The sequence below is a fragment of the Labrus bergylta genome, chromosome 6 (genome assembly GCF_963930695.1).
Source record: "Labrus bergylta chromosome 6, fLabBer1.1, whole genome shotgun sequence".
NCBI classification, from domain to species: Eukaryota; Metazoa; Chordata; class Actinopteri; order Labriformes; family Labridae; genus Labrus; species Labrus bergylta.
The window spans coordinates 31,535,313-31,563,258 of NC_089200.1; the positions used below are offsets into that span (position 1 = coordinate 31,535,313).

Consider the following 27,946-nt stretch of genomic DNA (forward strand, 5'->3'; position numbering starts at 1 on the left):
ACAGCTCATGTGTAACCTTGTAATAAATAAACTGATGTAGAGGGAGAAAGACTTTCATCTACTTGTGTTATTTTATGTCGAGTGTCTAAGGTCGGTTGGTAAAGAAAAGGAGTTCAGCAGATCCTGATGCAGAGTGACCACAGTCAGATCAGGTCCAGGTTGATTTCACTGAAAATCCGTGTCTGACACCTTAAGCCCCTGGGCCATGACACAAGAATTCAGTTACAGACGGACTGAGCATGCGCGACGTGAGAGGTCGGATGAGCTAGAGCCTCCGGTAACGTGTTGAGCAATGGCTGAATAACTTTTTGTAAAGTTTAAATTTGAAGAAATGAATCCCTTAGAACCAGCAAAGGAAAAGCTAATGCTGTAATCTTGGATTATGACTCACGAATATTAAGACAGACAGTCCCTGTAGGTTAATCATTTGACGCCTCATGTTCACACGGTCACAGGACGACATGCCGACTGGAGCAAGCGCAAGATTTGATGACCTGGAGAGCAAGCTGGATAAACTCCTAAATCTCCAAACAGCCACAAATACACTTTTTTCATCTGTGAAAGCAGTTACTTTTAATGCAAATAAGAAAAGTTTTAAGATTGATGACGAGTCAGGTTATTGTGGGAATTGGATAGCACCAAGACCAATCGAAGAATAATTTTCCTCTTAGCAGAAAATGTATAAAAAGCAGTGAAGCAGGGAAAAAGGAAGCCAAAGAGAGAAATGATAACAGAACAAATATACACACCATTGAAGTGTTTTTTCCATATACCATTTATTATTTATTTCCAACAAAACATCAATGTCAAAAGTAGAAACAGGTTATGTTAATGTCGTATATTCCTTATAACTGCAGTTATGCATCTGTTAGTCAATACATACTTATGAGTGATGTTGATAACTTGGATTCTTTTGGATCACTTTTACCATTGCACAGGAGTTTTAAATCTAGGGATGGGTACGGTTAGAATTCTTGACAGCAATATTTATCAATACTGCTTTCCATTTCATTATGTAAAAAAAAAGAAATGACATGAAAGATATTAAATGGTTCGACACTTTGATGTGTATGTATGTATGGACTACTGGACTGCTAGTGAGTCCTCAGTATTAACAGCCACATGAGAAGTCATACAGGAGAGAGACCAGACCACAGTGTGTCCAGAGAAGCAACAGAGAGTAAGTACAACACAAGCAATGATCTAGAAAGGAGGAAACAGTCAGTAAGTGCAAACAAACAGCTTTAAATCTGATGGGACAGGGTGCTGACAGCCAATGCACAGAGGCAAAACCATCGTCATCATCCTCATTATCGTCATTAATAATATCATTAAATACGTAGCTATTGTCACTGTTTCTGACAGACAAGAGTTTTGGTTCCTGCATCAAAACTGATAGTGAAGGCTCGGATGGATCTATCAAAATAAACTTAGACAGGACACGATAAAAGTAGACAGGAGATAACGGTTTAGAGAAGAAGAATCAGTAGGTCAAACATAGAGAAAAGGAGAGTTCATCCGTAAAATATAAAATGACAAGACATAAGACAGAATGGAGAGACTGAAAACCAAGAAGAACACGAACAAAAAGACAACTGAACAAGATGGTTCAGCGCCAGATGTTTTAAGGAAAGTCATTGGCAGAGTCTGCTCAGACCTCCCCTTTATTCTCATGTTGGAGATTTAGATTTTTTACTTCATAAAGAAGCGGAGCCCCTAAGGGAAAGTTAGCAGAAAAAAATAGTTTCAGGTGCACACCAGAAACCAAGAAACATTTCCTATGATCATAAGAAGGTATTCTTATTTTCTTCTGCCCATGTCTTTTGAAGGCAGTGGTTCTGTAACTTTTTCCTGTTTTCCCTTGGATGAGACATTTTTTGTGGAGACATGTCCGACACAAACGTCGCACATTTACCTACAAAAACTACAGCTAAGGACCGTGCAAGGTAATTCCCTGATGTTCCTGAAAGCAGGGGAAAACTTTTTTGCACCCCGTGCAACATTGTAGTGGAAAGTCATTGATCTACCACAAAACACACCAGGAGAATGACTGAAATGCACAATCACAGTGACAGAGGCTGCTACATCCAGATTGAAGTGCTGAAAGGCGAGTTCAATAAATAAGCATGGATAGAGCTTGTCTGATTGTCAAACAAACGGTGTGTGTGTATTAATTTAAGTAGTTAGGAACACACAGTCATAAAATGTGTTTTAAAAGTTTAAGGCAAAATATTAATTTGGATGTGTAATAAAATCAGATGAAGAGGGTGTGTGTTTGTGTTTGTGTGTGTGTGAATGAGTGAGTGAGTGAGTGAGTGGTCACTGAGTGAGGCAGAGGAATATGTAACTTCACAAAGCGAATGGCTCTGCTCAGGTTAAACATATAGGCATCACTCAATCACATTAAAGCCTGTGTAGGAAAATAATAAAAAGTCTCCATTTTTTTTTTAACATTAAAAAATAGCAACTAGTGTTGCAATTTTCGCTTCCCGGCGCAATTTAATTGCAAAAAAACATCTAAAAACATCGCAACTTGCATTGCAATTTTATTGAAAAGCTGCTACAAAATCGGGCATTTTAGGCTGCAACAATCCCCCAAAAAGTCCACAAAATCCTGGAGGGACTAAACTCACAATACGATACGATTCACGATACGATTCTCATGATTCATTTTACAAAATGAGACTGTAGAAAAATGATGACTGAAATAGATTCCTTTAGGGGCTGCTAACCCGCTTTTCAGTGTGGTATGGCCTGTTAATGTTTGTTTTCTCTCAACAAGGGGAGGTGATGGCAGCTTCTCATTGTGGTGTCGATGAAATGCTGCATCATGTTGGTTATGCTATTTGTGCAGTTCCCTGTCTTCTTGTAATATTTGTTTTTGTCTCGTCTGTTATCTTCTCACCTCTTTCATTTTCTGTCTTGGGGAATCCAAAATGCTTCCACACCTCTGATTTACAAGACGGTGGTGCATCCTTAAAGTCAGATTCTTCCTCTCTAGCTGCCAACCGCCTCTGCTCTGCAGCTGCTGACCCCCCCCCTTATTATTGTGGTTCAGTTTTCAGAGTACCGATGTGAATCTTAACACATCTGAATCACTTTTTCAAGATTTCATGATTCATTTTTTACATCAGCAGCAAGGGGTACAAAGCGACGGCGATCAATTATCTACTAGTTTGTTTTCAATGCTGAAAGGTAAAGGCAGAAAAGATACCTGGGCAGCCTACCAAAGCGGGGTGCATGTAAGGTGTCAGATTAGACTTTTTTTGTTTTCTCCCTTGTGTGAACTTTATTGTGTCTCTTCAGATTCCCCTTTCTTCCAAATCGTATTCCACATTCAGAGCAGCTGAAGGGTTTTTCTCCCGTATGCGTAATCATGTGTCGAGTCAGATTTCCTTGCAGGTCAAATGTTTTACCACACTCAAGGCAGCTGAATAGATTCTCCCCACTGTGATTGGCCATGTGATTTGTCAGACTGGCCTTATGGGTAAATTTTTTCTCACACTCAGAGCAGCTGAAGGCTTTTTCTCCAGTGTGAACTAACATGTGTTGGGTTAGGGCTCGTTTTTGTTGAAATGCTTTACTGCAAATAGAGCAGCTGAAGGGTTTCTCTCCTGTGTGAATCATCATGTGTGTGGTCAAATGCTCTTTTCTGTTAAATCTTTTACCACACTCAGAGCAACTGAAGGGTTTTTCTCCCGTATGAGTAATCATGTGTATAGTCAGATTTCCTTGCAGGTAAAATCTTTTACCACACTCAAGGCAACTGAAGGGTTTTTCCCCTCTGTGATATTTCATGTGATATGTCAGACTGGCCTTATGGGTAAATGTTTTCTCACACTGAGAGCAGCTGTAGCGTTTTTCTCCAGTGTGAACCAACATGTGTTGGGTTAGGGCTCGTTTTTGTTGAAATGCTTTACTGCAAATAGAGCAGCTGAAGGGTTTCTCTCCTGTGTGAATCATCATGTGTGTGGTCAGATGCTCTTTTCTGTTAAATCGTTTACCACACTCAGGGCAACTGAAGGGTCTCTCTCCTGTATGAACTAACATGTGTGTGGTCAGATGGCCTTTCTGGTTAAAACTTTTACCACACTCAGAGCAACTGAACGGTTTTTCTCCTGTATGAGTAATCATGTGTGTAGTCATATTTACTTGCAGATAAAATCTTTTACCACACTCAAGACAGCTGAATGGTTTCTCCCCTCTGTGAGTTGCCATGTGATACTTCAAACTAGACCTATCAGTGAATCTTTTCTCACATTGAGAGCAGCTAAAAGGTTTTTCTCCAGTGTGAACTAACATGTGTCTGGTCAGAGACCCTTTTTGTTTAAATCTCTTTCCGCACTGAAGGCAGCGGAAGACTTTCTCTCCTTTATGAACTAACATGTGTTGGGTAAGGGCTCCTTTTTGTTGGAATACTTCACTGCAAATAGAGCAACTGACAGGTTTCTCCCCTCTGTGATTTTCCATGTGATATCTCAAAGTAGACTTATCGGTAAATCTTGTCTGACACTGAGAGCAGCTGAAGGGTTTTTCTCCTGTATGAACTAATATGTGTCTGGTTAGATGCTGTTTTCGGTTAAATCTTTTTCTGCACTCAGGGCAGCTGAAGGGTTTCTCTCCTGAATGAACTAACATGTGTCTGGTCAGATGCTCTTTTCGGTTAAATCTTTTATCGCACGCCGAGCACCTATGTGGTCTCTTACCAGTCAGTTTCTTATTTTTCAAGTTTAATTCTGACAGATCTTCTCTTGTCTCTTGCCAATCATCACTGTCATTCTCAGGTTCATCAGAGTCTTCAATCTTGACCTCAATCTCTGGTTGTAAACATCTCTCTGGATCTGAGTCTCTCTCTGGTTCTGCTCCGCCACAGTCCTCTCCATCAACTCCTGTTTCCATCTCTTCAGTTTGTCTCTGATGAAGCTGTGAGGACTGAGGTTTCTCTTCATCATCTTCACTCTTCACAGAGACAGGAGTGAAGGGGAACTTGGTGGTATCAGCCTCCTCCAGTCCTTGAAGCTGTTCTTCCTCCTGACTGCTCCACAGTTCCTCATGTTCTTCTTTAATGTGTTGGGGCTTAGTGTCCTGCTGGTCCAGAATGTGGCTCCACTCCTGCTGCTCAGGTGGAAGTTCTTCTTTACTCACCAACAGCTGCTGGACATCTGCAGGACACAGTAAACAAACATTAACGGTACTTGGACTGATATTTAATATTTATAAAGCCTTACAAATTATTTCATTTTTAATGGCTGAAGATCGAGTTAGAATAGAAGAATAGTTAATTGGAATTGATCACATTTTAATCATGTTTGAAATTCACTTATTTTGAATTAAAAAAAAGTTTGTAATGCTATTATTTTGTAATTTTGTCTTTAGCTTAGGTTACTTTAGTTCCTTTTTGGATACACACCTACCTTTATTTTTGAAAGAAAACAAGGGACTTGTGGTAGACTGAAGATACTATATTAAAGCCAGAATATGTAACTTTTCAGTTTTGGTGCTCTTTGGCGCCAACAGCAAGTCTCTGACTGCAACTGCACTGTCATAAAACTATTACAACTACCACTCTGAAACAACGTGCATTTGTTGACAAGCAGAGGGTGAGGAAGCTGGCACAGACGCCATGAGAAGATAAAGAACCATGTAGACTCGAAACTTTTGCTGAATGCAGTAGTGCTGTAAAGCGGTACGTACTCCTCGCGAGAGTGGTCGAAAGTTACATGTGTGGTATTCAGGCCAGCGAGCCGATCTGCAGACATCGGAGAGATACCATTCTCTCCGCTGAAAACGGTTGCCCTCTTAGATCGACTTTGAAACAACATAAACTACAGGTGGAAAGTTACATATTGGGGCTTTAACTTAACCACGGAAAAAAGGAACTTGTTAAAGTAAATGAAACCAGCCGAAGAGGTTGTGTAAAAAAAAAGTGAGGGCGTCGGTAGCCTAAGGCTGTGAGGACTGAGGTTTCTCCTCATCATCAAGTCCTGAGAGCGGGCAGACCGGGTTAAAATCCGACCTGTGGCTCCTTTCCCACAAGTCATTTCCCATTTTCCGTCCTTGGTTTCTGATTCTGTCCTATCTCTAAAATAAAGGCATACAAAAGCCCATAAATATATCAACAAAAAGTGAAATGTTTGATGTCACAGGAGGGATATTACTTCACTGTTCTTTTCCATCACTGCAGCAACTGTCATTAAAAAACTTGCATTCATTTCAGACTTAATCTCACTGTGATTAACTCGTTAACGTTTAAAGCCCTACTTTTAATGTTTTAATTGACATGCTCAAGAAAATCATGATAAGTTAATGCTGAATGTCTATCCTGCCCTGTGTACTTTTTGACATGGATGATGTCATTTTAATTCTGATGAAGAAAATTAATGGATTATCTGTTACGATAGTTGGGAGAGAGATTGCTGTTGGGCGAGCTGAGCTATAGTGAAGCTGACGCACTGCGCTGTCAATGAGGTTGAAACAGTGTGTTTTCAAATGAATTTAGAGAATATCAGCCCCACAGGAACCTCCTCACCTTTCTACCTTGGTTTCTAGGATTTTTCTATCTCACTTTGAAATGCTTCTACGGCTATGAAATGAGTAGTAACTCTCTGAGCAGAAGCAGTGTCAGTCACAGTGGATGAGATCAATGAAGGAAAGGTGGACATCCTTCACAAGTTGTCTGGCTTTTACCTGGGTGAAAGTTGACTTCCTGTCTTTCACTTGTTGTCCCCTCTGTCAACAGAACCCTCTGATCCATCTGATGTTGAGTTAAGTAACATGACGTGCCGCAAGTTTAACAAACAAGGACAGATCGGGACAGATCCAGATTCTTTGAGTCTGGTCCTGACTTATGCATCTTTACAAACACTTTTTTCAAAATAAAAGCCCGGCAAAAGACTAGATAGATAGATAGCAATATCATTTCACCTGTATTAAATTCCACATAAAAGCAATGTCTTCATATGTTACTGAAATGATTTGCAAACCTATCAAGACATTGATTTTATGTGCAATTTAAAACACGGAAAATCACATTGCATTCTATCTACCTAAATATCTATCTATCTAGTCTGGCGCTCCCCTGTGGGCGACATAGCGGAGCTCTCCGAGTTAAGTTTTACGTAGTTTTCGTGTTATTGTTTTCTTTTCTTTCGTTTAATGTGCGGTACGTTAGGGCTAGTGTCAAGTATGATTGGGCGACACTGATACAGCTTGGTGACATGAGTCACAAAGGACATTTTAACGCCAAACTGCTCGACTCCTTCCCAGAGCTACACCTTCATGCCGGAACAACGCAGGGCCAGGCCTCATCCGGGGGTTTGCCTGGCACCGCAAGACCGACACGGAGGCGAGGCAGGCGGGGAGGCGTTGAGCGAAGACTCCAACACCTGGTTAGCAAGGGTAGGCTAACCCTCCCGGTTATAATTCTCACCAACGTCCAGTCTCTTGGAAATAAAGTGGACGACCTTCTCAGTAGGATGGCTACACAGAGGTACACTCAGGACTGCTCTGTGCTGTGTTTCTGTGAAACGTGGCTCGGAGACAGGACTCCTGATGAAGCCATAACATCGGCAGGCTACACGCTCTTCAGAATCAGAATCAGAATCGGGGGTTTATTGCCAAGTACATTTACACATAAAAGGAATTTGACTTTGGTGCTAAACAATTAACAGGGAAATAAAGCAGAACTAGCAACAACTCCTCCAAGAGGACGTGGTGGAGGAGTTTGCGTGTCACAGTGAACCCGGGAGTTGTGTTGAAGCGGCATACATTGAAGCAAGCCACCTCGCCTGGAAGAGGGAAACCGGGGCACCACCCTGGAGGCAGACCCGGGGGGGAGCTCGAAGGCGAGCGTCTGGTGGCCGGGCTTTCCTCCATGGGGCCCAGTCGGGCTCAGCCCGAAAACAACCACATGGAGCCGCAGCCCTGTAGGCCCACCACCCACAGGGAGAGGCATGGGGGAAGGGTGCATGCAGAGCCGGGTGGCAGGCGTAGGCGGAGGCCTGGGCATTCTGATTCCCGGCAGCGCAGACTGGCTCTAGGGACGTGGAACGTCACCTCTCTGGCGGGGAAGGAGCCGGAGCTGGTTCGGAAGGTGGAGTGCTACCAGCTAGACATAGCTGGGCTTGCCTCTACGCACAGCGTCAGTTCTGGAACCAAACTCCTGGAGAGGGGCTGGACTCTCTCTTTTTCTGGAGTTGCCCAGGGTGAGAGACTCTGGGCGGGTGTGGGGATACTCACAAGCTGAGTGCCGCTGTGTTGGGGTTTTCCCTGGTGAACGAGAGGAACTTCAGGTTGCAGAGAGGAAGGCTCTGACTGTTGTATGTGTATATGCACCTAACAGCAGCTCAGAGTACACGGCCTTCTTTGAGTCTTTCGGTGGGGTCCTGGAAGGGGTTCCGCCTGAGGACTCTGTAGTTCTACTGGGGGACTTCAACGTTCACGTGGGCAACGACAGGAACACCTGGAGGGGAGTGATTGGGAGGAACGGCCTTCCCGATCTGAACCCGAGTGGTATTTTGTTGTTGGACTTCTGTGCTAGTCATGGATTGGCCATTACAAACACCATGTTCGAACATAGGGATGTTCGTAAGTGTACCTGGTACCAGAGCACCCTAGGCCAAAGATTGAGGATCGACTTTGTAGTTGCTTCGTCAGATTTGCGGCCGCATGTTTTGGACACTCGGGTAAAGAGAGGAACTGATCACCACCTGGTGGTGAGTTGGATCGGATGGCAGGGAAGGCTGCCGGACAGACCTGGCAAACCCAAATGTGTAGTGTGGGTGAACTGGGAACGTCTGGCAGAGGCCCCTGTCCGTGGGGTCTTCAACTCCCACCTCCGGAAGAACTTCTCCCTCATCCCAGGGGAGGTTGGGGACATGGAGTCCGAGTGGTCCATGTTCAAAGCTAGTGGTGGGCGATATAACGATATTAGATCGTGAAGGATTTTAACATGCTGACGATCTGCCAAAGCAGAGAGATCGTAGAACCAGGCTAATGTGTTTATTCTATCATGCTGCAGTTTATGCTCCGACACAGACGCGTCTCCCCTTCTGCTCCGCCGCGATGAAAACAAAAACAAAACTTAAAGTCCGCAAAAACCACTCCATATGATATTTCCACTGATATTTTTCCAAACCGACACGCCGTGAGCAACAGTTAACTTATCTGCATAGTTTGCACAGTTAAGTTTACATCTCGGATAGCGAAACCGTTATACGAGCCGGAGAGACGTAAACAGTCTGCAGAGAGACAGACAGAGCGGAGCTCAGACAGTCAGTGATGGGAGATATAACCCCGGTGTTTAAAATCTTGCTGTCTGTGTTTTCTGCTCTCTCTCAGTTTTTAAAAGTTACTATCAAGCCTCTCCACCCGAAGCTCACCTGTTGTGATTACCGAATCTATAGGGATTACACTAAACGACGTTACAAAGCAGCAGGCAGGTGAGCGTGAGTAACCATGGTGACTGTCTGTCTGTCAATCAACAATGTCCCGCCCCCTCTATGAATTAAACTCTTCTGTCAGTAAAACTTTAATCATGTGTCACAGAATGAACACATTCTGTATTATGTACCCATAAACTAAACTAAATGATGTCATAAAAAACAACAAAGGCTGCAGAGCCTGTATGAAGCTACAGCTGTATGAACTCTGCAGGGCTAAATAGAACAGAAAAACAAGAAGGAGGGCAGTGGCTTCAGTGGTTGCGGAAGCAAAAACCTGGGTGTGGGAGGAGTTCGAGGAGGCTTTGGAGAAGGACTTTTGGTTGGCCTCAAGGAGGTTCTGGCAAACCGTCCGATGGCTCGGGAAGGGAAAGCAGGGCTTTCTCCAGACTGTTATCAGCAGGGTGGAGAACTGCTGACCCGAACTGGGGACATTGTTGGGCGGAGGAAGGAATACTTTGAGGAACTCCTGAACCCAGACAAGGAGGAGGCAGAGTCTGAAGATTCAGGGGAAGCCTTACCACTAACCTTGGCAGAGGTCACTGAGGCAGTTAGAAAGCTCCTCAGTGGCAAGGTGCCAGGTGTGGATGAGATTCGCTCTGAGATGCTAAAGGCTTTGAACATTGTTGGGCTGTCTTGGCTGGTACGCCTTTTCAGTGTCACATGGAAATCTGGGACAGTGACTGTTGAGTGACAGACCGGTGTGGTGGTTCCCATTTTCAAATGGGGGGACCGGAGCGTGTTATTGGGGTATCACACTTCTCAGCCTTCCAGGGAAAGCTTACTCTAGGGTACTGGAAAGGAGGCTCCGGCCGATTGTTGAACCTCGGACAATGTGGGTTCCGGCTGTGGGACAGTGGACCAGCTCTTTACCCTCGCAGGGCTTCTTGGGGGAGCATGGGAATTTGCTCATCCAGTCTACATGTGTTTTGTGGATTTGGAGAAGGCTTTTGGCTGTGTCCCTCGGGGGATCATGTGAGGGGTACTGCGGGAATATGGGGCCCCGGGGCCGTTGGTACAAGCCATCCGATCCCTGTATGACCAAAGTGGGAGCTGTGTCCGCATCCTTGGCACAAAGTCAGACACGTTCCCAGTGCGTGTTGGCCTCCGCCAGGGTTGCCCCTTGTCACCGGTCCTGTTTGTGATCTTCATGGACAGGATCTCAAGGAGAAGCCGGGGGGAGGAGTGTTTCCAGTTTGGGGACCTCAAAATCTCGTCTCTGCTTTTTGCAGATAACGTGGTTTTGTTGGCTTCCTCAAGCTGGGACCTCCAGCAGGCATTGGGGCGGTTTGCAGCTGGGATGATGGTTTGCACCTCCAAGTCTGAGGCCATGGTTCTCTGCCGGAAAAAGGTGGATTGCTCTCTCCGGATGGGGAGTGAGTCCTTGCCCCAAGTGGAGGAGTTCAAGTATCTCAGGGTCTTATTCACGAGTGAGGGTAGGATGGAGCGTGAGATTGACAGACGGATTGGCTTGGCGTCAGCAGTAATGCAGGCGTTGTGCCGGACCGTTGTGGCGAAGAGGGAGCTGAGCCTGAAGGCAAAGTTCTCGATTTACCGGTCGATCTACATTCAAACCCTCACCTATGGTCATGAGCTATGGGTAGTGACCGAAAGAATGAGATCGCGGTTAAGGGCGGTTGAGGGCGTTAATGTAACTCTTCAGAGGCTACGGACTGCTGCAAGACCCGCGGACGAGGGACAGCGATTCAAAAAGTCCTGGAGCACCAACAACACGGTAATATCGCAGTTTGAAGACGTGGAGTTTATTACCGTAAAGTGCACCAAAAGTCTGACCACCTAGCAGTCTTGCTACGGCCTACTTACACCACAAAGCTGAAAGCAAACCCAGTCACAGTAAGAACTGTGAAGATGTGGACTGAAAGTGCACTGGCAGAACTGTAGGGCTGCTTAGAGGCCACAGACATGAATATTTTTAAGGAAGCCACAACAAACATTGATGAGTACACGGACACCGTAAGCAGCTATATAGATTGGTGCACCTCTGCTTGTATTCCCTCCCGGACCATTTGTGTGTTTCCTAATAAAAAGCCCTGGCTCAATGCAGACATGTGCATGTAGATCAGGAGCCGGTGTGCAGCTTTTCAAGTCAGGGGACACCGTGGAGTACAAGCAGGCTCGGTACAAGCAACAAAAGTCCATCAGAGCTGCCAAAAGAACATACTCCCAAAAACATGAAAGCTGCTACATGGACAACAACACGAGGAGTATGTGGCAGGGAACACAGTCCATCTCCAACTACAGAAGTAACTCAAACAGAGTCAAAGTTTGTGACTCCATCCTACCAGACACACTGAACAGTCTTTATGGCAGATTCGACAGACAGAACAGCGACACCCCTATATAAGTCCCCCCATAACCCAGAGGAGACCGCACTACAAGTAAAACACACACAGGTCCTTTGGGCTCTGAAGAAGGTGAACCCCCACAAGGCTGCAGGCCCTAATGGGGGGGGCACCAAGAGTCCTAAAAGCCTGTGCTGAACAATTGGCAGAGGTGTACACAGACATCTTCAACACCTCTCTCATGCAGGAAACCGTCCCACGCACCTTTAAATCATCTGTCATAGTTCCGGTCCCTAAGAAACCACACACAACCACAATAAATGACTTCAGGCCATTGGCACTCACGCCGGTGGCCATGAAGTGTCTAGAGAAGCTGGTTCTACATTCCATCAACTCTGTGGTTCCAGACACCGTAGACCCCCTACTGTTTGCTTACCACACCAACAGATCAGTGGACGATGCGGTGGCCCTGGCACTCCACTCCACACTGGAACATCTGGACACTAACAACACATACGCACACCTCCTCTTCTTGGATTACAGCTCCACCTTTAACACCATTAGGCCAATGAAGCTGGCTGGGAAGCTGGCAGAACTTGGAGTCCCTACACCCATCTGCAACTGGATCCTGGACTTCCTCATAGACAGACCACAGGTGGTGAGGATAGGAAAAAAGGTTTCTGCTGAGCTAACAGTCAGCACAGGAACCCCCCAGGGCTGCTGCCTTAGCCCAAAACTTTTCTCACTGTACACATATGACTGTGTCTCCCCCCAGGACAATAACAGCATCATTAAATATGCAGACGACACGACCATCCATGGCCTCATCAGAGGGAGGGATGAGTCCTCTTACGGGGAACTGGTCCACAAAGTCACTGTCTATGACCGACCTTGTTCTCAACAAGACAAAAGAGTTAATTTTGGACTTCAGGAGGAAGTGTTCTATATTAACCTTAAAAAAGAAGAAAAAAAAAAAGAAGTTGAGGGACAAGAAAACATATTTATATATTAATTTCATTGTACAGTGTTTCCCTTTGTAATTTTTTGTATTTTTATATCTTTGCTTTAATACAGTGTAGCTTCTGTCCAGTTTTTTGTAATTTACATAGCTGTTACTACAACTTTTTTTTTTTTTTTTTTTTTATAATGCTATCCTATTTTATATTTACTTGTATAACTTTCTTTTTTGTAGAAGCTGACACAGGGAGAAACGCACAAAAATTCCATTGTACCTGTATCTGTGCAAATGGCAATAAACATCTATTCTATACTATTCTATTCTTTTGCCGGGCTTTGATTTTGAAGTGTTTACTTTCAATCCAGTGTCACATGGGTCCATGGACTCTTTTCTTGTTTACGGTAAAGGCGCTGATAAATACGCAGCAAAAATCAAACACGGGCTGACTCGACAGCAGTGAGTTCCAGGACTCTTTCCATGAACTCTGCATTGTTCACCTTTAAAGTTGACACTTCTTGGCTTGTGTGTCTGAAGCTGGACTTTGTAGTCCTTTATTTGTGCCGCATTGAACTTAACTGCTTTAGCTATGTTAGCTAGCATAACTGAGTGTTGCTGTATCTGTGTACCTAGGGTTGCCACCCTTGAACTCAGCATCATTCCGCCCGCATTCAGCCGACTAGTTCCCGCCTGCTCAGAGCGTGGACCGTTGGTTTGTTTGGTTCTTTTTTGGCATGAGCAATGAGAGCTATTTAGTGATTGGGTGAGAGAAAGTCATAGGCGTCAGAAGGAAACATATCTGCAGGTGTCTCTGATACCCGTTGAAACGTGAACGAATGCAGAAATACAGACGTGAGTAGAAAGTAATGCCTGGCTTGACAGTGTCAGTGAAAATAAATATAATGTAAAGGAAACTATTGTAGGCCTACCTAATATATTTTCTCCAATGTTTATAGATAGGTTATTCCAGTGTAGTTTGGATAGTGTGATAATTTTTCAGAACATAAAACAATAAGATGACATTTATTTTAGCCAAATCTGTATTCACACTATGGCCTTGGCGAGATATCATCAATACAACATCAATATATCGACAATAGACACTTAATTAATACAATAAGAAAATAGTTCAAAACCATATTAATAGTATCATTCATAATTTCATGAGAAAACAACAAAAATGACAGACAGAAGGACAGAATAAATGAATAAAAATACTATTAAATTTGTACTGTTTATTTAATTAAGTCTGTCATCTTATTGCTTCCCTCTATGTTACAGCAGTGTCAAAAGCACTTCAATTATACTCTGTTAATGAATTAATGTCAAGTTATAACTTTATTTGAAGATTAAGTTAAGTTGTAAATTAAATAGGCCTAGCTAGTAGTAAGCATCTGCTGAAGTCGTGTTAGGTGCATTTAATTGTGCATACATTATTGTATGCCTTTACACTGAAGTTTTGTGTTTGTTTTTGTGTGTAAAGGTGTTAATAAAGCACTTAAAACTTTAAGTATGACTCTTAATACTTAATTAAAACAACGTTTTAAATCCTGATTCACCACAACTGGTGCCCCACCCCACCGTTGGGCAGGTGGTCAGGCCCCTGCTGAGTTGCACCCCGCTGCGGGGTGTCCTTTATTTTTCTGCTTGGAAGGTGGCAACCCTATGTGTACCTAGCGTGACCACTTTTCCAGTTAGCTGTTTTATTGCGTTCAGGACTTCGTTCATTCCTTCCCTACCTTCCTCTGAGCCAGTGTCCTTCTTTTTAGTTGCTGGTGGGTTCTTCGCTGCTGAGAAAGGGTCTTTTCTTCTGTAGCTCTCGGTAGAGACCTCCATCTTAACATCATCGTGATCGTCAATCTCCGAGCTACTGCGGGCTGAAGAGAGCTTCTTTTCCGTCGTCATGCTGCAGTTTCCGGAGCACTTTATGGTTAAAGCGTCGGTATGGTGTATTAGAGATTCATACGATCACATAGAATTGAGTTGGAAGGTAAAGTATTTGTAAAAGTGAGACAAGCAGACGGAGCTCACAAGATACGCTGAACCCGGTCATCCATCTTCTTCTTCGTCTTCTTCTACTCTGAATTTCCGGCAGGCTGTACACTGTAGAGTGTAATGCTGCCCTCCACAGTCCAGCAGTTTGTACTTCATTCATATCTTGTGATACAGGCCAGTAGCATGTAAGAATCTAAGAACTGCGCCCCCAACAGATTGAAAGTTTGTATAGAAAATATAGACTTAAAGGAGAAAGATGAGAGTCCCAGGTCAGATAACTCCCTGAATAACGGACGTCTTTCATTCCTATATTTAAAACAAAGACAACATGACGGACTGTTTCCTCCTTTCCACAGTGACACAGACCATCAGGGTGTTTACTGATGACCTTTAAATAACTGGCCAGACCACAATCTCATACAATCCCATTAAAAACCTATTTTTCAAGGGAGACCTGGCCAAAACAGACAGCAGCAAAAACACAAAGTTACAGATGGACATACAAAGTACAATTTACAAAACACTAAATTTTGGATTAAAATAGAACTTATATCTGGGAGTCAGTTGTTCAAACAGTCGAGCTAAAACATCGACATCCTAAAGAATCTGCTTCCATGTCTTCCATTTTAGATTTAAAAACATTTAAGGACACCAGCTCCTAGAGCTTTAAGCATAGACTGTAAATATTACTGGACGAACCCTGACCCGTCTGTGACATAGGCAGAAAATGAGTCCAATCGACGGCCGCATCCATATTGGATTTGCAGTTTCAACCTAACGACAGCAGTAAGGTGGGACCGGCGGGACTTAACTCCGCCCATTCAGCTCGACGTTAGCGGTCCACTTGACAGCATAGCTAACAGCTAGGCTGCTATCATCAACTATTCCTGCTCGTCCTGAGAAAACTCTACAAACAGTAAGTTAATATTTAACTTTTCTACAACACAGTTAAAACGAATTATGTTCAACACAAATATTTAATTAAAGTCTTAAAACTACACTTTTTTAAAAATACAATCATGGTTATTAGTTATTTGTCAGAGCAGTTAGACTTTGTCAGTGTTAGCAGAGAAATACATTAGCAAAGTTTTATCCATAAACTGTAAATAAATATGAGACATCCAGAAGAAATCAATATTACAAAGCATACAGTTCATGTTACTGTTCTGACAAAAAGAGGAATGTCTGTGTCTTATATTTACTGATGTCAACAGCGATGAGGTGAACATGACATTTTAAAAATAATTATTTAGTATTTATTATAAGACATTTGTTTTCTATAGAACCTGTGAAGTCATGGAGTCTGTGGACAGTGTCAGCTTCACACCAAAAACTTTAAGTATTAGAAAAAATAGTGTTTAAGACTGGTATCTATTATTATGAGTTGCAGCTACCTTGTTCAATATTATTCCTGCAGATGTGGCTCATAACAAAAAAACACCCTGAGCTGTCACATGTAGTTAACTGTACATTTTGTTTTGTCTGAGGCATTAATTGAACACCTTTGTATTTCTCCTATAGACACAGTGTGGATTATTGGTGACTTGTCCGTCGAGGTGCCCAGAGAGCTGCAGAGACAGAGGAAGAAACCTGAGCCTCAACAACATCTGTATTTGTTGGTTCTTCTGGGGTGGACTTCAGTTGCTTCTCTTCAACAGCTCGCTGTGAGGGAGGTCTCCCCCGGATGGCCTGAGTGATGTCACCCACAGGCTGAGAGCTGGAGCTGAGACGGGTTTTAAGCCTCTTGACAAACCGTTACACTGCGCCCGCCTGTCAAGCTGGTCAGCTACACGCCTTATTGTGAATAACTCTTATCCTTCATCAAATCAAAACTGATGAGTCATCAAAACATTCACCCCCCGTACAGTGTGTGTCCATCGAGACATGAGCTAATCACACCTATTTGTTTGTTTTGTACCAAGCTGTAAACATGTTCATCTCTGCTGTAAAAACAGACTTTTTTTAATGTTGTTTTTCAGATTAAATAAATATTTCTATATAAATGCACTCCTTTATGTCTACTTATGAGTATACATTTCAGATTTGAAATGACAAGACTAAAATGTGCATTAATGCTCAACTCAATAGCTAAGGGAAGGAAGTCTACTTTTACACAACTTCTTATTCTTTCGACATTTTTTTTTACCAAATACTAATGTAGTTCATTTCTCAAAATGGGATGGAACAGAGTCATTGCAAAATCATGACCTTAAACACAGTCCCATTCTTAAATCAAGATACATGGAGAGTAAATAAGATCAATAACTTGTGAATAAAAACACAGTTAAAAATGATTTAGAAATGTAGTCTTCCCAGATCAATATCACATAATATCAACTTCTCCCATCTAAACTGGACAAAGGGTTTTAAAATGGGAAGAAAATAGTTTGATTGCAAGTTGTTTGGAGGAGATCTATTTTTATTTGAACAGCTGAAGCATGAATACAGTCTTCCAAGGTGCAAACCCTCCTTCTCCTGAAGCTTGTGGAGCTCCTTCATGTACTGCTGTCTTATCTGCTGGCTATCTTCTCTCACCAGAACTTCGACTGTTGAAATGTCATTCAGAAGAAGCTCGAGCATGTGACATGGATCCAGGAGAACATGGACTTTTAGTGAGGGGTCTTCAGGATGGCAAAGAAAGAGAGAAAATATCAGTTATTCATTAAATCAATTTTTTTGTTCTCATCTATTTTTCTGTATTCATCTGTGTGTAAGAGCACATTTATAAATTCAACAGTATACTACCCAGACAACAAAGGTACAGTATTCAGGTAATCAACATCTATTTAAAGTTAAGAAGATAAACCTTATTGTAATCATGCTGTTTTCAGCTCTCTCACTCACACAATGATATTCCACATCAAATTGTCTCAGATTTTGTCAGGAAAAACTAAGCAGTTTATAGTGGATATTACTTCATCTTAACATGAAACAAATATTACCTGAATTATTTAAATCATTAACAGGTCCCAACTCTCTGTGCTTTAGTACAGAACATACAGTAACTCATTTATTATTAACATGAGCTCAGTACATGGCTGTATTCTTCAAACTATTTCTTATACTTTATATCTATGTGCTTTATATCTTATTTTCATTCCATATGTTATTTATATTTTATATTTCTACTGCTATATTCTGTGTATGAGTTCAGTGAAAATTAATATGGTTATTAATATAGTTCTTAATGGTTACAGATGCTCTTACAAAGTGCATTTTTTTAATTTGTTAACAGTTTGTACAAATCTTAAGACACTACATCAACCATGTAACTTTAATGTCATCCTCTATAACCTACACAGCAGATTAGGTTCAGTTCAGTTTATGTTACTGACGGATAATTACTACACAAAGTTTGTTTTTTAATGTCCACATTTACGTGGAGTATAACATTCATCATAACGTCAGATAACCACCGAGGTGAACCTTTAGCTTCTAACATCACACTAACTCATTATTTTCAACAACAACATCTTAACAACAAACATTTCTAAACCATTGACCGTAAATAATGTAAATAATGTAAATAATGTAAATAATGAGCTATACAGTTAGCCGACTGGTTTACAAGCTAATGCTAAACAAGCTAGGTCCGTAAATATAAATACAGACACACAAGTATACAGTAAATATAACACTACTGTATCACTTACCGATAAAAACTGAAGCATCAACTTGTTGGATGGTCTGTTAACCGCACAGCAAGCCATGTATGTTGTCAGATATGTGTTAAACAAACTCTTCAAACGAAGTAAAAAAGAGGAGAAATCAGACGGATCAAGCAGTTAGCCTCCTGACCTGCTGACCGCGCAGAGCTGTCAATCAAATCTGACACAGCCAAATATGGGCATAGCCGTTTTCCTTAATAGAATAAAATCCGATCAGTTATAAAAAAATTCACCCCCCCCCCCCCCCCCCCCCCCCCACAGTGTGAGGAGAAGGGGCCGTCAATTTATCAGATATATCTCGTTTTTTGAACCAGGCTGTAAACATGTTGATTCCTGTGGTAAAAACTGGCTTTTTTGGCTGTGGGCTTATGGCACTTCTGGCGCTTCTGCAGCCAGCCTCAAGCGGACACTCGACGAACTGCAGTTTTTTGTACTTCCGCATAGGCTTCATTTTTCGAGACCGGAGGTTGCCCCTTGGTTTTAAGTCATTCTGCAACAGATTCCAGGCTGAGGGTGCAGAATACCCAAAAGCCCTTTTAAAATTTCTGCCTGAGCGTTTTGGGCAGTGGCCGCGCACTGTAGCTGTTCCCACTCAACGTTCTTGAAGCCAAAATACGCCGCTTAAGGGCGCTTCCATCTTGTGATTTTGACGTCATTTGGAGCCAGAGTCTGCGCAGTAGGGTCAACAGTAAATCAATTGTTTTTTGTATCTTCATTTAGGCAAAGAAGAGATAAAAGCAGCTGGTCTGACATCTTCCACAGAGGTGAAGTGTAAGTTAAAATCATCTGTTAAAAGTTATATATCCTGTGATTGTTTTTAAGTTTCATAAAGAGGATTGTCAAAACAAAATTAAAAATAACACCGAGTCATACACCAGATATATGTTAAATAGAAAGGTGATGTTGTCTTTTCCATTTTACAATCAACAGAACCTAAAAATGACTCATTTCAACCTTCATCTGCACACCTGTTACAGTGGTCAGGCTGGGGTCGCTTAGTTTGAAGGAACCTCCTCCTTCTTTCACCTGTGCTTGGACTAAGCGCTGTGCCAGATGCCCTGCTCATCCACTGTGGTAGAAATGACCTTACACCAGCAGCTCTCCCAGATGAGGAGTCCTCTCTGCCATCACCCAGAGGAGCTGATCGACGTCTGAAGAAGGTGGACAGAGTCTGGTGCTTTGTGACAGTGAACAGTGAGAAGGCTACCATAGTCATCCTCAGATAAAACACAGAGATCCATATTTAATTTATTTTTCTTAACATGATGTTGCCCTGTGTTTGAAAGGCCAGATGCTGGAGGGTTGTGTTGGATTTGCTTTTCCATCATGGTTTAACAGTCAAACAATCATCCAGGATCTCTATACTTTATTTGATTTTTGTTTGGATTTCTTTGTCAAATTATTTTTTATACTTTCTCCTATGTCCCAGCAATTGGACCTGATGGTCTCCCTTACTTATTTTCCACATGGTTAATGAAACCAGGAGTTTCGTTATTGAAGATTTCTTTTCATAAAATGTTGAAATAAACTTTTTAAAAATCTGATATGACTGTCTCTGATTAACTGGAGCACAACAACGTGTTGGTCACAGTAAAATAATTTAGCAGTTAAGTTTATAGCTCACATTTGAAAAGGCCTTGAACTGACATTCATTTCTTCTTGACCAACAACAGCTAAGACAACAGCAAAGCTAACAGATGAGCTCAGCTGGTCTCGTCTGAGATGGATAGCCTTCAAACTTATTTAATATTAAACATTTAAAGCCAATAAGCATAGCAAGATACGCATGAGATTCCATTTCAATTTATTCAATCACAGACTTGTCAAACAGTCTGGCATTTTGTGCTGCTGTTTTCAAGAGTTAATAACTGAAGAGAAGAAGACCATCGAGAGAGGACAGGAAACGCTCAGGGGACGAGTCCTCCATTGTCAGGGGTTGCTGATGGATCTGAATCTGAAGGCATCTTCTGTAATTAAGAAAAACAATCACAGAGTTAAATGTAAAGTATAATGAATTTTACTGTGATGTTTATGCCTCAGACCTGAAATCAGATCTGTCCTCAGGTTCTGCTAAACTTTAGAACCTGACAGGATAACTATTTATGAGGAAAAACAAAATATATAATAAGACATGATGAATCCAATAATATGATCAGCTTTATGAATTGATGTTTTAAGACAAAAGTGTTCCTGCCACTTTCTATTGAAGATTATTGTAAACTGTCATCACATGGGCCAGCCTGATAAATTAAACTAATGTTAAATATTCTCATATAATCAGACAGCCAATTTGTGTGCAGAACCTCACCGGAGCTGGAATCAGAGTCTGGACTGCTGTTTCCTTTGGGCATTGATTTCCTTGAAGACAGAAAGAAGAACAATTTAAACATGAACTTATTGCAGAACCATAGAGGTTGTTAAAATCTTCTGCTAGTCTTCCTTACATTTTAGGAAGGATTATAAATTGTTACTAAAATTACTTTGATGCCGATAGCGGTTACAATAACACGGTCCAATCATATGAGAGATCATTTTACCTTTGAGTCCTATGTGAAGGCGTTCTCTTCAGAATCAGCACTGCAAAGACCAGATGAAGGCGTCCACCTTCACAACCTGCTGCTTCAGTCTGGCTGCATCATGGTTACCTACAGGAACACCACAGAAATGCAATCAAAGTACTTCACTGTATTTATCAGAGGATGTACTGTATGCAAAGTAAAAAAAAATTAGCTGTAATTCCTCAAAAAGATTTGAGACTGCTTTGTTATTTGAGAGCACAGATTGTTTCTTTTCCCTTCTCTCTGTTTGCCTGTACATGACCTTTTAGTGCTGTAAAAGATGCTACAGTAAATCCTGGATCAGCTGTGCGGATGGTGTGACTGTGTGGTAAAGCTTTGTTAAAGTTGTCACGCACATACTCATATGCCTTTGGAGAGTAAAATTATAAAATATAAAATAGTATTTTATTGGTGAGGTGTCCCAATCAAAGCGTCCTACAGAGTAGCAGCAGCTTTAGAGGGAGGAGACGAGCGCATTATGGAGAGGAGCGCACCAGAGGGGGCGAGCTGGGGGAGAGACGAGGGACCAGAGAAAAAGGAAATCCCTGTTTAAAATATAATGTTGGTGAGAAGAGGGAAACAGGACGACATAAATGTAAATGTTGAAATTCTTTTGAATACAGAGGCTGTGAATGTTCAGTTTTCTTTGGCTATAAAAAGGCAACAACAGCCTGTAGTTTAATCATGGTGTTTCTCTTCGTTAACCATTATTGAAGCAAAACAAAAATAAATGCATGACATTTAAAACATATTAACATGTGTGGGGGAAAACGCGATCTTTATGTCTTCTTTTGTTGTGCCTATGTCTCCTAACTTCTACTATCAGCAGCATGTTGTGTGTAACACTGGTCTCCTGCATTAACACCTTCTTTTCAAAGGTGATAAATACAGACACAGTCACAATCACCGCAATGTTTGTCAGGTTTTGTCAATTTTTAGAACAATTTCTCAATGAGTGTCATTAAATTTACAATATGATCAACTTGTGACTGTTGAATTGGTGTGTGGAAGACAATACAGAATATTTATCAGTTTAAGCAGCATGATGCTCGGTTAATATTACATTACACCACCGCCGGTTGTTGATGTTTGCGTTCACGTTTCGGTTAGTCTCTTAAATCAGTAACAGTTATATTAAATCAGATCTTACCTTTAGTTTTATCTGGATACATAGAGAAATATTCTACCCTCGTATATAGTACTTTGAATTTCAGCCTGCACGGTGAAAGTAAAACCTGTTACTCTCGGTATAGCCCACTTATCACTCAGACTGTAAACATGTACACATTAGTAATGATGCAGGCCAAATTACAATTATGTGGCTTTGTTTTTGCCCTAGATACTTTTTTGAGACTTTACCAGACATATTTATTTTTGTTGTAAAATAACTGTACAGTCAATGAACCGCATCTATGAGCGGATTTTATATTACGATTCTTGGTTTTAAATACAATTTCAATCACAATAACGACATAACAATATCAAGAAACATAACATGTCAGCTATTAGGTTTGCTCATTTTATAAAATAAAATAAAAAGATAAATCCTGCCGGATAAGTAACCTAGCTTTACAACATTTCAGCTAACCTTAGACTGCTTATGTGTTAGCTAGCTAGATAACGACTTTAACCAATGACACATAAATCACTTTTTTACTTACCGAAAAAACTGCAAAGATCCCTTAGCTCCCACAGGTCGGTTAGAACAGTTTACTGCAGAACAACTCATTTTGCCAGCTCCAAAAAGACAAAAAAACTGAACGGAAAAATTCAATGGCGTCTCGGCTTTCCTTCACTACGTAACTTTTGCTATTTACAAAGAGAGCTACGCAAGATCGGCGGCTGTCAATCATCGTCAAATATGACGTAAAATCCCGTTTTTCAACCTCAAATAACTTATTTAAAACAAACTTCACAGAAAAATGAGCACTTGAACACAATGTAGGGTGATAATAACTAATGATCACAGCAGAGTTTATGTTTGGAAAAAAATTATGTGACGAGTATTTTAGCTTTCCAGTTTGACCCACATCCCGTCTGTTATCATTGAGGAGGCGGGGTTTATGACCTATACTGCAGCCAGTCAGTAGGGGGAGCTCTAAAAATAAAAGCTTCACTAGACCGGGGACCTTGTCCCGTCCATTATTTTTACAGTCTATGGTTTTGGGACAGAGAGCATAAAGAGGGCCTGAGAACGCAAAGAATACTGTCCAGTACTTCTCTGCATGATAAAAACACACAGATAGAGAGGAAGCAGACCAAGAATCGCCTTAGGTTGTACCAGTGTATGAGCCTACAGGTCGCCAAAGCGGGCCATCCAACCCGAGAGTACAACTCACAATGGTGAGTCAGAGCTTTACAATTTGTAATGAACCTCAAGGATGCATGATAAGGTGATAAAACATCATTGGTGTACAAAAACTCTTTTAGCTAGTCACTCACAAGAGATTCAAGGATTTTAACAAGTACTGACAAATTTGATATAGGCCTAGTTGTTCAAAATACTCTGGTCACCGCCTTTAATTAAAGGAAGGACAAAAGCAGACATCCTTGGAATTTCCTTAGAAATTTCTATGGAAGCACCGGCTTCTTCTCCTCGGGTCATTTAAATGTTTTGTAGAGACAGACAAATAATAATCAGATTTGGCTTTCTTGATAAAAGAGTAACATTTGTTTCTTAGTTCTCTAAAAGCAATCCAATCAGTAGCACAACCTGCTGCCCTTTGCATTTGCCCAGGCCAGGTTTCGTGCATGAATAGTTCATGAGAAAACCTGGGGTTATCACGCCCCTTAACTCTGTATATCCTGAAAGATGCATGTATTTAAAATGTGCATAAAGCCATCATTAAAAAAAAGTCAATGCTCTCTCAACATCAGGGATCTGTTCTATTCTACTCCAGTTGAAGTGGAACAAATCATGATTAAACCCCAGTTCATTAAAATGTTTTAGATCCCTCTTTGAGAGTTCACCGGGTTTTGATTTAGGGATTTCAATGTTTCACAATGGTCACGCAAATCATTGCAAAAAACACCAACAGCTGAAAATGTATGAGGAACATTAGTCAAGATGAAATCAATGAGGGCCTATCTCTCAGGGTTTTTATGATTTGGGCGAGTTGGTGAATTAATCAACTGGGTCAGGTTGACAGAGTCACAAAAAGATTTAAAATCATCAAATACTGGTTTGAGCCAATCCCAGCTCAGATCGCCTGTTGAAACAATTTCATTATAATTTAGTCTTGATAAAAGTTGCATCAAAGACCGCAACGCATCAATCACGGCAGATGGAGGCCTATAACATCCAACAACAGTTAAACCAAAATCCTTAGACACTTCTAAACTCACTGCCAGAAATTCCAGTTGTTTGGGAATCGATTCAGACAGAATTACCCAAGAATGACGTTTTGATTTAACAAAAATGGTAACACCACCACCTAGTTAAAACCACCTCATCCTTTCTACCAGACTTTAGCAGTAGCATCTTCCTTTTTATTGATGGTTGCAGAGAGAAAAAGTGCCTGCCCTTTCGCTCTTCATCCCATTCTCTCTGCCACTGACACTCTAACTTTTCTTTACACTATAACATTCAACTTTCCCCAAAGGAACATTCATCTCAACTACACTGTTTAAGAGAGACTGCTTTGAAAGTGTGTCAGAGATTTCATTCCCTTCGATCCCTGTATGACCTGGTACAAATAAAAACTTAATCTGACACCCCAAGTTTTTAACCTGAAGTAAACAGCAGAGGATCTCCTGAACCAAATCAGGACCAGATGCTGATGACTCCTCTTTCAATGCCAACAAGGCAGCTACCGAGTCAGAACAGATTAAACTCTTTGGAGGTTGAACCTCCACAACCCACCATGTGGCCCATAAAATAGCCAAAAGTTCAGATGTAAAAAGAGACAAATGATCAGATATGTGGACACTCTGCCGGATATGAAGATTCACCACATACAAACCTATCTTTCCCTGAGACTGGATCCTTGGACCCATCTGTGAAAACCTGCATATTCACCCTTCATCTGATTTATATAAACGCCTAAACTCCCAGAAACATTATTACTATACCTCTTTTCAAGCAGGGATAGGTCAACCTCAGGTTCTGGGAGAAACCAGAAAGGAACAGGCGACCAGAGAGCCCCAGACACTTTGTCTTGATCAAGCCCAATGTCTGCAATGGCAAGTTGTCTAATGTGTTGAAAGAAGTTAGATTTCTTCTCCTGACCGATAAATTCCCAACAATCTTCCAAAAGACACTTAGCAGCTGAACTGTCTTAAAGGGGTCATATTATGCTTTTTCTGGTTTTATATGCTCTTTAATGTGTTTTCCATGTGTCCTGTGTATGTTTAGGCACATCTATGTGCAAAAACTCAAAGTCTGCGTAAACGCAGCTTCTCCTACGTCTTCCTGTTAGCTGCAGCATTAGCTGCATGTAACGCTCGGTTCTAGCCCCCCTCAAAAAAAAATTGCCAGTGTGACGTCTTGTCAGTGTGAGATCACTGATCTAAGCCCATTGGCTCGTTGTGGCAAGCCCAGCAGCTCATGTTGTATGCCCATTAACTTCTGTAGCACGTCCACGATATGCCGTAGCCTGCGGTAGCACAGTAGTGTTGGAGGTTGAGCTCAGTGGCATGAAGATGAAAGAGGCCCTCCATGACCTAAATCTAAAAATGGACAGAAACAAATCCAGTTGATAAAACAATCATGACATTTAAATCACAACAATACTGAATCAGAGGTTAAGTTATATGTTTACCTAGTTCACCTACATGTGAAATATGATTGTTTTTTTTTTATTCTAGGTTACCAGGTTCTCCTACTTGATTATCTCTCTTTGTAGTACCTGTAATGTTTCAAGAACACAGTGAGCACAGATCCCTGTGGTGGAACTGCTGCCACTACAACCTCAGCCGTCTTCTGTTTCCACAATGAGCTGAAAAAACACAAAGTAATTCTTCATTCATTAGACATAGTCTCATTAATATTACTGAATCAATCAAACATGTCACAAATCTTCATAAAACTTTACATTTGCCAATTCTGTCAAATGAAAATGAAACCGTCTGTAAATCTCATGAAAGAGATGTCGAGATAAAACCCGTCAAAAAAGTCATTCAAAACACATGACAGAATACATCGTCAGGTATTATATCACTGAGTATATATTCAAAGTCAGTTGAATCTATCCTTCATGTTGAATATCCATGTGTAAATTAGAATTCTGTCCTCAGTAATGAGGATGCCTCCGACCCGGTCTTCTTCATTTTGAGGGATTTGCTCTGAGACTGGCAGGCTGGCTTCTGAACTTGTTGATTCTAGTCTATTCTTACAGGCTATTCTTTCCATCTGCTTTACCGACGGCTCCTCATTGTTCACCAGGTAAACCACTAGTTGAGAAGGGGGAACCTTCTCCTGTTCATGAAGTCTTTGACAGTGGAGACTCTGAAGTCTTCACACAATGGAAGAGCTTGAAGCTGGGATTTCAGATTCAGTTCTTCCACTTTCTGTAAGACGTTCTTGATGGTTTTTTAGTCTTCTTGGCTCTGCACAAAGCCCTGTGTGATGGATTTTATTTGACTGCATGAATGATCTTCTTGTACGGTAGGTTACCTGCGTTGGTAACAATTGCCTCCCTCGTTTTTTAGTTTGTCATGTTTTTGAATGTGTAGGTCACTTTCCTCCACAATATCTTACCCTCCTGCTTTACACAAAGTGTCAGTCCGCCATAATGCTGCAGAGTTTTATTGAAGGCATCTGAAACAAATGTTGTAAGATCTGCCTTCCAAACCATCACTTTGAAACTTGGAGATAGTTCAATTGACAATCTTCTTTTTCTGTCGTTGAACGCAGACCAGAGTTCTGTTGTGTTGAAAACGGGGGCGGTGCTGCTTCTGTTGTCCGGCCCTTCTGTTTCAAGCTGTAAAGATGTTAAGCATCGGCCTTTAGCCAAATGACATCCTCTTTGAACTTTCAGCATATATAGATGTATGTAGTGTTGCTTACTGAGGCAAAGTTGGAAAGATACTCAAAGATTAGAACTTCCAGGATCAATAACTCTTAAAGGAATAACTCAAAACAATACCTCAATATAGGTGTGACGATAAGCTACAACCTTGTTAGCCTGCTGGTCTTTATGTTCAGCCGGGCGTGAATGCACAGGGAGCATCTAAATGCTCTAAAGAGTAAAAATATTCACATTCAAACAAACTTGACTTCACAAACAAACTTGACTACAGGTGACTCCACACCAGCTCTTATTACCAAAAAATAACCTTTGTGTCAGTTTGGTGAATTTCTATTAAATAGCTGAAGTGTTTTGCAGAGTTGTGTCATAGCCTACATTTAGTGAGTAACTTTCCAACTTGACTTCAGTTTGAAGCCGTTTCATCATCTGCTGGTGAATCTATAAAAACACTGAATATCTGAAGGGTTCTTATAACACATGTAGTCAAAGTAACCATTGGTGGCACATATTGTGGTGATGGCTGCTGTTCATCTGGGGAGACTTCAGCTGTGATCCATGAAATACAAACACCCTCCATTCAGAATAAACTGTGTACATTTGACTATCAGAAGAGAAGCTCTCATATCAAACAGCTACATATCACTGTGTTTAAAGAAAAACCCCAAACACCCGACTGTTTTCAAACTCCTATCAGACGTCTGTCTGTACGTGCAAACAGATCAGCTGTAAGGGAACATTTGTTTGGGATGGCTCGCTCATGTCTTTGGTGCTTTTTCTTTGTTCCTCTGCCGGTGTGGATTCAGACGGGCGGCATGTCGTGTCCTTAAGATCCTTCAAACTGGATGATGTTGCAAACATCTCGCACGAGCTCATCTTTCAAAATAAATGTAATTCTGTGTTCATTCAAAAAGAATGAAAATTACAAGTTTGTGATTCAGTTCAAGTCACTCTGACATCCATTCAGCAAAGCGTTAGTGTAGAACCTGAGAGAGTGCATGCTGCTAAGATCAGGTGGTGAAGCTGTAACTCGTGTGGATGGTTGTTTTCTTCTTTCAAAC

General features: G+C 41.5%; 2 protein-coding genes and 1 long non-coding RNA gene across 4 annotated transcripts in view; 1 reads left to right on the forward strand and 2 right to left on the reverse strand.

Annotated features, from left to right (window-relative positions):
• Positions 1-27,946, reverse strand: part of LOC114921391 (NLR family CARD domain-containing protein 3-like) — a 148,603-nt gene that overhangs the window by 80,723 nt on the left and 39,934 nt on the right. The gene's annotated exons all lie outside the window — the stretch shown is intronic.
• LOC109999561 (zinc finger protein 665-like) lies at positions 758-14,773 on the reverse strand. The gene is made up of 2 exons (XM_020654625.3): positions 14,438-14,773; positions 758-5,162 (listed from the first exon to the last, which is right to left on the reverse strand). The coding sequence occupies exons 1-2, from the start codon at positions 14,601-14,603 to the stop codon at positions 3,256-3,258; spliced, it is 2,073 nt and encodes a 690-aa protein (XP_020510281.2). The 5' UTR covers positions 14,604-14,773; the 3' UTR covers positions 758-3,255.
• Positions 15,497-16,700, forward strand: LOC136179425 (uncharacterized). Its single transcript, XR_010666570.1, has 2 exons — positions 15,497-15,609; positions 16,215-16,700. It is a non-coding gene; the product is annotated as an uncharacterized lncRNA (long non-coding RNA).